This window comes from Nannizzia gypsea, genomic scaffold (assembly GCF_000150975.2).
Source record: "Nannizzia gypsea CBS 118893 supercont1.4 genomic scaffold, whole genome shotgun sequence".
Lineage (NCBI taxonomy): Eukaryota > Fungi > Ascomycota > Eurotiomycetes > Onygenales > Arthrodermataceae > Nannizzia > Nannizzia gypsea.
In genome coordinates, this window is record NW_003345198.1 from 317,530 (window position 1) to 327,399 (window position 9,870).

Below are 9,870 nucleotides of genomic sequence, written 5' to 3' on the forward strand. Positions count from 1 at the left end.
TTCGGCCGAGCTTGTCAGCCACATATCCAGGCAACGCTCGGCCAATGCTGGATCCCGCGTTCATTATAGCGATGAGCTGGTAGGAGAAAGCAGTGGACATGGCGCCGGTCGACAGGGCGAATGCGGTGATATACGCGATTGGAACGAACAGGGCCCATTCCATAAAATACGTCCCCAGGGTGACAAATAGATATGCTGGGTCGCGTAAGATGCGTAGGCTGGGTATAACCGACTGTCCAGGCTTCGGAGGCAGGCGTGAGCGCACCAGGATGAACGTCACAGCACAGCAGAAGATGACAAGGAATCCAACGATTCGTGTAGCCCATGCAAACGAGACCACCGTATATAGCTTCTGTAGGGCGAGAGGGAAAACGATCCCGCCGACAGAGCCACCTGCGGCAGCTATACCAGTGGCCGTGGCTCTCTTCTCGTTGAACCAGTGGCTGATGGCTGAGAGAGCGGGCGTAAAGATCAACGACGCACCTATTCCACCGAGGATTCCAAAGCAGAGCATGAAATGCCAGTACTGCGTACACAGGCCGAGCAGCATCATGCTGGCGCCCAGGCAGACGCTGCCGGCGAGTATCAGCATCCTGGGCCCATGGGCATCAAACACAGGCCCAACCTGGACTCCGCCGAAGAACCCGAGGAAGATGAAGGTACTGAAGATCCATCCGGTTGTACCTTCGTCGTACTCCTTAAGCTGGTGCTCGCGAACATAGGCCTGGATGGTACCGACTGTGTTCCTGTACCCGTCGTGAGCAGATGGCTACACCCATAACTATAACAACGACAACGAAGCGAGGTGACACGTAGCATGCTGGTATCAACTCACATCATCCCCAGAGTGACGGCAGTGCCGAAGCAAGATCCAACAACGACCATCCACGCCTTGAAGCCGCCCTCGGGGTAGTAGATGCCGTCGTCGTTGGGGCGGCGCCTCGCATACTGGCCCTCAGCGTCGCTGTTGCTGCTGCCAGGCCCATCCCCCGGCCCTGCCGCGCCGTCTACACGATCCTCGAGATCGCTGTCGGACTTCTCATCGATCGCAGCCGCATCGTATCGGTCTCTCGGCGAGGAAGACGAGTGTCTCAGCGTCGAAACAGCCGGCGGGTCTGTAGGGGTTATCGCTAATTCAGCCGCCGCGGGAGGGACAAGCGCCATCACCAGCTAGTCAACCTGTTAGTTAAACCAGTGAACGAGCCTGCAGTCGGCCAGTGGCTGTTGGGTGGACTCGCGAGATACAGACGGGCTCTTGCGTGTCTACCTTGTTCTGCACGACGTTTATCAAGATGGAGTCTCGCGGCGACTGGGGGAAATGACAAGCAGGACGCCGTTTTTTTATATGTTGGTACGATGGCCAACTCGTTGGTTCGTTAATTATACGGACAACCAGCACCGGAGACAGCGATGGTTAACCGATTATCGTGCACACCGCCAGCTCGTCAGCAGACAGGAAGAGACGCAGATACGATAGCCGGCAAGGACTAAGACTGGCTGAAGGGGGGATCGAGCGGCCCGCTGGCTATCATATCATCCTTTGCCCTCGGCCGGGTGCTGGCGTTGGTCCTCGCTGCAGCCGAAGAGCGATCCCGACGACCGTTTTTTCAGCCTGAGAGATACCTGAGATACCTGAGATATCCCTGCGCAGCCCCTTGCCACTTGGGGCCGATGTTGCACCAGCATTCTCGTCCTGCTGCTAGGGAAGCTCAATGCGGTGGATTCGGATCTGTCCGGCAGCTTGCAGACCGTCCAGATCGTCCTCTGCAGGGCTGGCTGACGGTGAAGGAGGATGCTCGACAACCACCTTCAGGAAGCAGACGGATGCTCGGGGGTTTATTGCTTATCACCACTATACCCAATAACGGCCATCTGGATATTATAGATTATAGTTAGAACAAAGAGCATCAAGGTGACTTTGTTCGACCCGACTATAATAATAACCCTGGGGTTCACAACGGACGCATACAGAAACCACTCTGTACATAGTACGGATAGCATATAACAGTGTAACCTTGCTCCCAAATTCAGGCCCAAGGCATTTTGCACCTCCCAGGAGCGTCTAAGATGCCATATATAAAGGGATATCAATGCCATGGGAAGTCGAGGATGCATACTGAGCATTCACAGGTGTTCCATACTTGTGTCAAACTACCAAGATAATCCTATCTCTCTCAGTATATAACGATATATACCCAAAACATCCTTCTAAACATGCAGTTCCATTGGCTCATTGCTCTGCTGTTTGCCAGCTCTGCCATTGCTGGTGTTGTCGACACCTTTTCCGCACCTCAGCTGGCCGAGTCGCTCGGCATTAGGGACGTAAGCCTCGTCCTTCATATTCAACAACCGTGGATGAAGCAGAAGACTAATCAAACACCAGCCTGGGAGATGCCATCCGGGTCGCAGATGCATCAATAGACATGAATGCGGCACACGAGGTGGATGCATCTGCTACGTATGTCCCCAAGCCCTTATATCCCCTTTTGATACCAACATATCTCCCCAAACCCTCTCCTAAGGGAGCTTTGCAGGCCCTATATGTACTAAAGGCATTACTGACATCTCACTTCGTTCCGATATCAGCGTAACAAATGCGGATAAGGAAGATGAAATCCTGTCTGGGCTCGCTCATTCAGCCATTGGATTTTGCTCAGGAAGAAGGAATTTCGGGAACCTACTTTTCCTCCAGGATCTATTTTTTACTCCATTCCATTAAAATCGCCAGAGATACAGCTGTGAAAACTTTCCTTCCTTGAGTTATAATTGTTAGGATAATAACATGTATCCTTTTACTCCCCTGTTCCCTGAACACCAGCATCCTGACCCGTCACAGCAACTGACAATTGCGTCTAAACGAACACGAAACCATTTACCTTGCAATCCTGTAACTCTTCGTGGTTTGGACTAGACCGTTGGCATGGTAACTGTTGACATAGTAGGCGGCAAACTGCCCCGTAGCCGAAAGCTCCTTCTCACCATACTATGGTAAGGCCTATGAATGAATAGGTAGAAACCAACATACTCGAAGTAGTCGATCGTCTATACTAGAGACCTGGGTCCTTCAAAGTGAGTTATGTATAGAAAGGTGACGGGCATGCAGTTGGATAACTTAGGTAGCTAAGTAGCTACCTAGGTATATAGTGATGACCTCTAACTACGACAAGGACTAAAGTTGACGAGTCTTCATAAACCACTGCTTCACTGGCAAGAAAGAATAAAAGGACCGAACGCAGTTCGAGCAGTCATAAGAATCGTTTATATATAGTTATCTACTTCAAATCGCGATACGACATGACAACACTCTAGACAGGGAGCTGCGGCACTTCCTTTCGATAATACCGATGAGCCGCCCACAAAAGAAAGCCACAGTAAAGTGGCCCTCCACAGATATCAAGGATGCCGTAGAAGACGGCCTCGCCGGTAGGGGAGAGGGCATTGCCTCCTTCACTCACGCCCCAGGCTACGCCATACATCAGGAAGACTACCGATGCAGCGATGCAGAACACGAGATACACCCGTTTCAAAGAGGGCATTGTTGCGCGTACATGGTTGTATCCGGACTTCAGCATCGTCCAGCCAAGGGCGGCGCATGCAAAGAAGCCATAGACACTGATATGTTTGTCAGAACAAAGGAAATCACAGACGCAGGGGTAGAGATAGGAAGCTTACAAGTATGCCCACTTATACACGTTGGGGATAAGGGCGGCTCCAAGACCCGTTATCATCACAATGCTGACCATGAAGACTTCATGGAGGATCAGTTTCAAGGGAGCGTTGATAAGCAGGAGCATCTGCGTCATCAGGATCGGCGTTGCGAGCAGCCTTGATTGAAGACCTCTGTTAGCAGGTGAATTGACAACTGGGCTGTTAATACCGGGGCTGAAAAGAGGTTCTTACCAGCCAGCATAGCGGATCCAGAAGACCTGTCGAGTAGGATTCTCGATCCCGTTATCGATGACGATGAACTGGTCGGCTCGGGGGAATTCGACCTCGACAGCTACCCAGCCGAGATTGGCGCCCATAGCGAAATAGGCCATAGAGAGGATATAGTTCGACAGTGCCGAAAGGTAGTACTGAAGTCGAACATTTGGATTGCGGGCGACGAAACTACCGACTAGAAAGGCAACGGCTGAGAGGGAGAAGATGCCTGTGGCAGCCCAGTACCTAGACAACCGGTCAACATGAGTTATATCGTATGATATGGGGACAGGATCAACGTACCAATTGGTGCCTTCGTCTGATATCGAAATATCGGCATTGTCCACCAAAGTGGTTATCACATTCGATGAAAGAGACATCGGGAGGACTCGAACTGGGTTGATAATCTACTCGAGAGTATTCAAGCAGGAACAAAGGACTATGCGTTCAAGTTAGATGAATAACTTGACAGCATGCATTTTCAGCATAGAGCACACTACCGTCCTTCGACGTGACGGTCACCCTTGAAGATAAGGAGTGATGCGAGAAGGATGAAGGGAGAAAAATAGGATAGATCCAACGGGCAGCCATAATATTTAAGCCAGTATTGGCAGCCCAGCTATCCGCCGCACTATCTATATTGTGGACAGCCTCCTTCATGCAATACGGGGTGCTATATGATCATGCATGATCTTGGCTTGACGATCCCTAACTGCAGAAGTGGTGCCAGCGTGCAATTTTTTTCCCTCTCTGTGAGCTGGCCCTAGGCATCTCAGCCCTTTGCTGTACACCATCGGACCACTGTTCTCCATGCACCTTTTCACCGCTTGCTTCACTAAGATTACGGGGAAAGGTGCCGGAAACACTCTAGGGTGTTTAGCGCCTGGTTAAAGACGATCATGGGCCTATCCGACTGGCGCGTTAACCGGGAAGCCGGGGATCGGGGGAATCACATCTTAAATACGGCTCAAAAATCGGATGCTCAGCAAGAACTTTGATCCAGCCTGGTGGTAACAGGCACGTCAATATGTAGGGGTATGTGTATATACGGATTACTCCGTATATATAGAACTACTCAAGTTCCCGCCGGCAGAATCTATGGGAGTACACAGTATCACCACCTGCAAAGCATGGGAATGTTGGGGGCCGGGGTCAGCTTGACGGCACAGAGCATGTCCATCTTTCGAAGACGAAGCAGAAAGGCAACAGTCCCATCAAGCTGAAGGTCATGTGGGTGGTGGCCATTTAAATAAATAAACGAGTTTTCGAATCCTTTTTAGACGCCAACAACAGGGAATGAATCGGCCTCGCTAACTATTGTTCTGGTACACTGCCATCGAGCCTGATCTTGATGCTCTGGCTATACTCACGGTGATGAGCATGGCAGGCAATGGCAACGAATGTCGAAAGCCGGTATTCATACCGGATGGTTAGCAGACTATTTATTCTACTATGGATTTCAACAGATCCAGCGCTCGCCACGATATGTTATCTGTACGGAGTATAATTAATGCAATGTCGCCCCGTCGTTCGGTTAGGGATAACATGAACTATGTAACCAGCAATACGGAGTATGTCTAAGCCAAAGATTGCTTCTGGAAGCAATATCCCTAAAGGGCCAGTTACTTGAAAGCGACAAAGTCATGAAGAGCAGATTTACGGGATGCTTTAAAGAGATGGGTAGCCGCTTTCAAGTTCTACGGGATCAGGTTAACTAGTCGCCTTTTTGAAGGGAATTCTGGCATCTGAGCAAAGGAGCGAACGAATAGGGGTTACAGCGAGCTTGAATGGCACAGAAATCAGTTCGACCACCCAGCTACACATCACAACACGGGGTATTCCCGTTGCCTAGTTATTTAATGGGCACCGAAAGAAGCGAAAGCAGTCTGTGAAACATGCCCTCTCTGCTATCTTCCTTTAAATAGGGGTCAGGAATAGGACAGCAATTATGATAGCTGCTGTAAAGGCTTAACCACTTCTGTCTCCTCGCTGAATCTCCTGGGTAGAGTCATTATAGGGAGATCCTTGATTCATATCCCATAATTACTCCATCAACTGGCTAACCGCCCAGCTAATTATGAGTCGAGGAGGGCGGGAAAAGGGGGTTTTGAGACCTGGGCGAAGCTGCCTGCTCTTACTCTAAAAGGGTCTCTGGTCTCTCCATTTCCTCCTTTCTTTATAACTCGTCAACTAGAGCACCGAGACTGGTTCGTGGTCAATTAACTAAAGAGACGAGATAGCTGTGTGACAAAGATACGACGGGACTTGCGCAACCCAGAGCTCCACGTCTATCAGACACATGTGAGTCTCTTTTCGTCCCCCTAGCACAGGTAAATTGTGGTGAAAGCACTCGTCTCACGGCGGCTAGGACAGTCCACTACGGCTAGAAGCCAATGTGAGCCGTGTTCAGCTAATAGGGGTCAAAAACACCTACGAGAGTGAGTATCCAGGCAACTAGTTATGGCCAGGATCATCGTATGAAGATGAGATCATGATCATCCAGGCCTTTTGTATACACTTCATCGACAGGATATACATATACTTGACTGCCGAAGGCTGGACGACTAAGCCATTATAAGTACGGGGCGATGTCTCAAGCTTTCTCCCGACCAGGCATGAAGAAGCTGGTTAAGCATAACATCATAGTTATCCACGTCTGCTCCAGAGGCAACTCTTGACAACTCGGCTGCAACAAACGTCAACCCATGCCTTGCTGTGCGACAGGCAGCTCTCCCTTTTCCCATCCAGAGTTGCACCATGGCGAACCTTGGACATCTCGACAGCAGAAGTTGGACTTGGGGACAGCGAGCATGACGGCCCCCAACACCCCCTTTGCCTTCCCTGCTGCAAGTTATATATTCCGCAGCTTGTCGGCGCTTCATTCGCTGATAGCTGCCGGGTTTTAAACGTGTTTACCTTCTTCTTTTCTTCTTCTTTATGCGGGGAGTTTCAGATCTCATGAGCGAGAAGAGAGCGATAGAGCGATAGGCGCTGGCGGCATCGTTTGATAGACAGCTCTGGCCTGCAGGGAGGAAGACAAACAAGAGCGCCCGTGGATGCCAGTGGCGGACAGGCAGCAAGCCTCGCCTGAGGGATATCGACCTTATTATCCCTCGCTGTCACCCCCCATTCCTGTTGGCCTTTCCATCCTTTTTTTCTTAAGGCGTCTTGTTCCTCGACGGCTCGATCCTTCGTTTCTATGAACGGATGTATAGGTAGGGATTCTGCTGGGCTAATTTCAGTCTAATTTGACCAAGTCTACCCTGGCGCGACCCTGGAGGATCTGGACGAGAGGGGACTCAGAGGAGCTTGGGGAGCTCAGGGAGCTTCGGGGAGAGCTACTAAGAAGGCTTTTCTCTGGATGCTCAATGGTCTTTTTCTTTCTTTCTTCATCAATTGATACGAGAGAAGGGCGAGCTGTCCGTTTGTTGACGGAGACCAGCAGTAGCGGCCGCAGCAAGAGAAGCAGAGGAAGATGGGAAATACACAGTCAAAACAACATGAGAATCGTCTATCAAGGCCTCTGTCTGAGGCAGCTCTAGCATCTTCAGCATCTCTGGTAGCCGCAGAAGCAGTGGGAGCTCCGGAATCGCCAGGAAAACTGTCGCAGCATGTATCCAACAAGTCACAGCAAGAAGGGCAGCCTGCGCCGCAGCCACAGCCTTGCCAATGCCAGTGGTGTATTGACTATGCGGTGCCGGACCCGTACCAAACGCCGTCTACGCCGCTCGAGGAGTTCTTCGAATTCCGACGGCAATTCCTCAGTCGTATGGGCGCAAAGAACAGCGCATCGCCAGCGTCGCCAGGAGCTTCCCCGGCGGTAGAAGACGACTCTCGCTCGCCCGTATCAGCCAAGATGGGCGGCTTTAAACGCCGCTTCTCTCGGTCCAAAACCAACTTCCAGCGTCGCATGTCGCTCACTTCAAACGGAGATAATGCTGTCCCTGCTGCCGTCAGCCCTCTGCAGGCACCAGATCCAGTGTCGCCAGCGCTCGTTGGCCTGGGACTCGTGAGTGGTGGTGGTGGTGGTGGTGGTTATCATGGTGATATTGATGGACCGCTGTCATCGCCCCAGAATCCTCCGTCAGGACAGCCTCGTTTAATCTCAGCCCGCCGACGGTCATTTAATATCCCAACCAGGTTCCCACTCTTCAGCAAGTCGAGGCAGCACGTCTCTCACCAGAGCGATTCCATCTTCCACTATAAGTCCAACACCGAGCCGCTGCGAAGAAGTTGGAGCGACATTGGTGCTGCTACAGAAACTACTCCTGCTACATCTTCTGCCTATCCGAGACCAAGATCTGCTTCTCCAGCTCGTGCTATTAGTCCGAGCGAACAAGGCTACACTCACCTAGGGACCTTCAAGTTTGGGTCGCTTCATGTTGTAAACGGCTGTGCCTCGCCGGCACCAAGCAGCAAGAGACAAAGATCTTATCCAGACTTGAGATCTATAGACCAGTCGGACTTAAAACCAGAGTCAGAGACAGAGCAAGAGCAAGAGCAAGATCTAGAACCGCCGCCAGAGAAAGACACCGTCACAGTCAGAGGCGAAGAGCCTGCCATCATGTCTGCTGTTGCTACTCCTCCTCCTATCCCAAAGAGGTCGTCGTCTAGATTGAACGGACATCGATCAGAGGATACGGTCGAAGGTAAACACCAACTACAGCCAACTGCTCAGTCACCATCCCCAGGGTCTCGGCCAAAGCTTGCTCCTTTGGTCACATCCCGAAGACCGAGTGTTTCCTGGTTCGATGACTGTCCTACATCGCCGCCGGGTTTCGGTAGCCCTGACTCAGTCCACCTCCGGCCTCTGACTCCGCCACCTGTTCAACCTACGCCTGCGTTGGTGACAACCACGAAACAAACTGAACATGACGATAATCTCTTCGAAGATGAAGGAATGGAGATCCCTGTCTTCTGGGATGACACCGTCCAGTCCCACGAGAGCTTCCATGACCCTCATTTCCACTCATCCCTGAGCAAAGAGCGACAGGATGCGAAGAAGCTGGAGTCTAGCAAACGCTCCGGTGCTCTGAACAAGACCGACAGCGGATATAGCTCTGCCTCAGGAAAGTCGGCCGCGAGACACCGTTATGCTTCGTCACGAGGACGGAACTCAAGAGACAGGAATTGTCGTTTGTTTGACGCAGACTCGAACCAGGCACTCATCCACTGCGACGGAAGTATCAATGATCCCGTTGAGGGGACAATTTCAATCACCTCTCATGGAGACAGGGAAATTATCAATGCCGTCTTCCCCTGGCCTCCAGCCCATCTTCGGTACCCGGTTGAAGCATACACAAGCCAAGCCATTCGGCCCAAACAGCAACCGCAGGAGGCATACGAGCTTCAGGCAGATTCCATGTCTGAGTATAACCTGGATCCAACATACCCTGTTAGAGCCAAATATGAACCCTCCCGTCCACCACCCATACCACCGCGGTTCCGTGAACCCAAACAGGTATCCCGCCCGAGGCCTGCGGACAGTCAGCATACCCAGTGCAAGATTCCTTCTCCCGTAGGCCTTGCCATTGATATATCTCCCAAGTGCATTTCTCCCAGGGAACCCTCTCATAAGGACCGTGCCCATAGAAGCTCTACTACTCAACGGTCGTCAAGAAACCCTGCTAAGGGCCATGCAAAGGGACATTCCTACAAGAGCCAGTCTGTGAAGGAACATACCACAAAGACTCATGCATCCGCTAGCAATGTCACTAAGAGTAACGCACCCAAGAGTAATGCAACCAAAAGGCATGACAGAAGATATCGAGACTCGACTCCCGCCCGGATGACAGGCGAGAAACCACCCACTGCTTCTCATGCTCACGCTAGGTCGGCCTCAGATGCTACTTCCTCCAGGCCGCAAAACAGCATCAACATGGACAAACCCCTTCCAGCTCTTCCATCGCCCAGTGATATTCGCTTTCCAACAGCCCAGATGGAATGCAC

At 51.5% G+C, this 9,870-nt stretch overlaps 3 protein-coding genes across 3 annotated transcripts in view; 1 reads left to right on the forward strand and 2 right to left on the reverse strand.

The window, feature by feature from the left end:
• Positions 1 to 1,164, reverse strand: part of MGYG_04759 (riboflavin transporter MCH5) — a gene marked incomplete at both ends in the record, with an annotated part of 1,682 nt that extends 518 nt beyond the window's left edge. Inside the window, 2 exons of the mRNA XM_003172120.1 lie at positions 36 to 746; positions 836 to 1,164. Of these exons, the coding sequence (XP_003172168.1) occupies positions 36 to 746; positions 836 to 1,164 (1,040 nt within the window). The remainder of the gene's footprint in view (positions 1 to 35; positions 747 to 835) is intronic.
• A 2,141-nt stretch (positions 1,165 to 3,305) lies between these two features.
• On the reverse strand, positions 3,306 to 4,301 carry MGYG_04761 (hypothetical protein; the record flags this gene model as incomplete). The annotated part of the gene is made up of 4 exons (XM_003172121.1): positions 3,306 to 3,612; positions 3,673 to 3,825; positions 3,901 to 4,167; positions 4,225 to 4,301. The coding sequence occupies 4 exons, from the start codon at positions 4,299 to 4,301 to the stop codon at positions 3,306 to 3,308; spliced, it is 804 nt and encodes a 267-aa protein (XP_003172169.1).
• A 3,095-nt stretch (positions 4,302 to 7,396) lies between these two features.
• MGYG_04762 (hypothetical protein) overlaps positions 7,397 to 9,870 on the forward strand; it is a gene marked incomplete at both ends in the record, with an annotated part of 3,079 nt that continues 605 nt past the window's right edge. The window contains one exon of the mRNA XM_003172122.1: positions 7,397 to 9,833. Coding sequence (XP_003172170.1) covers positions 7,397 to 9,833 — 2,437 coding nt within the window. The remainder of the gene's footprint in view (positions 9,834 to 9,870) is intronic.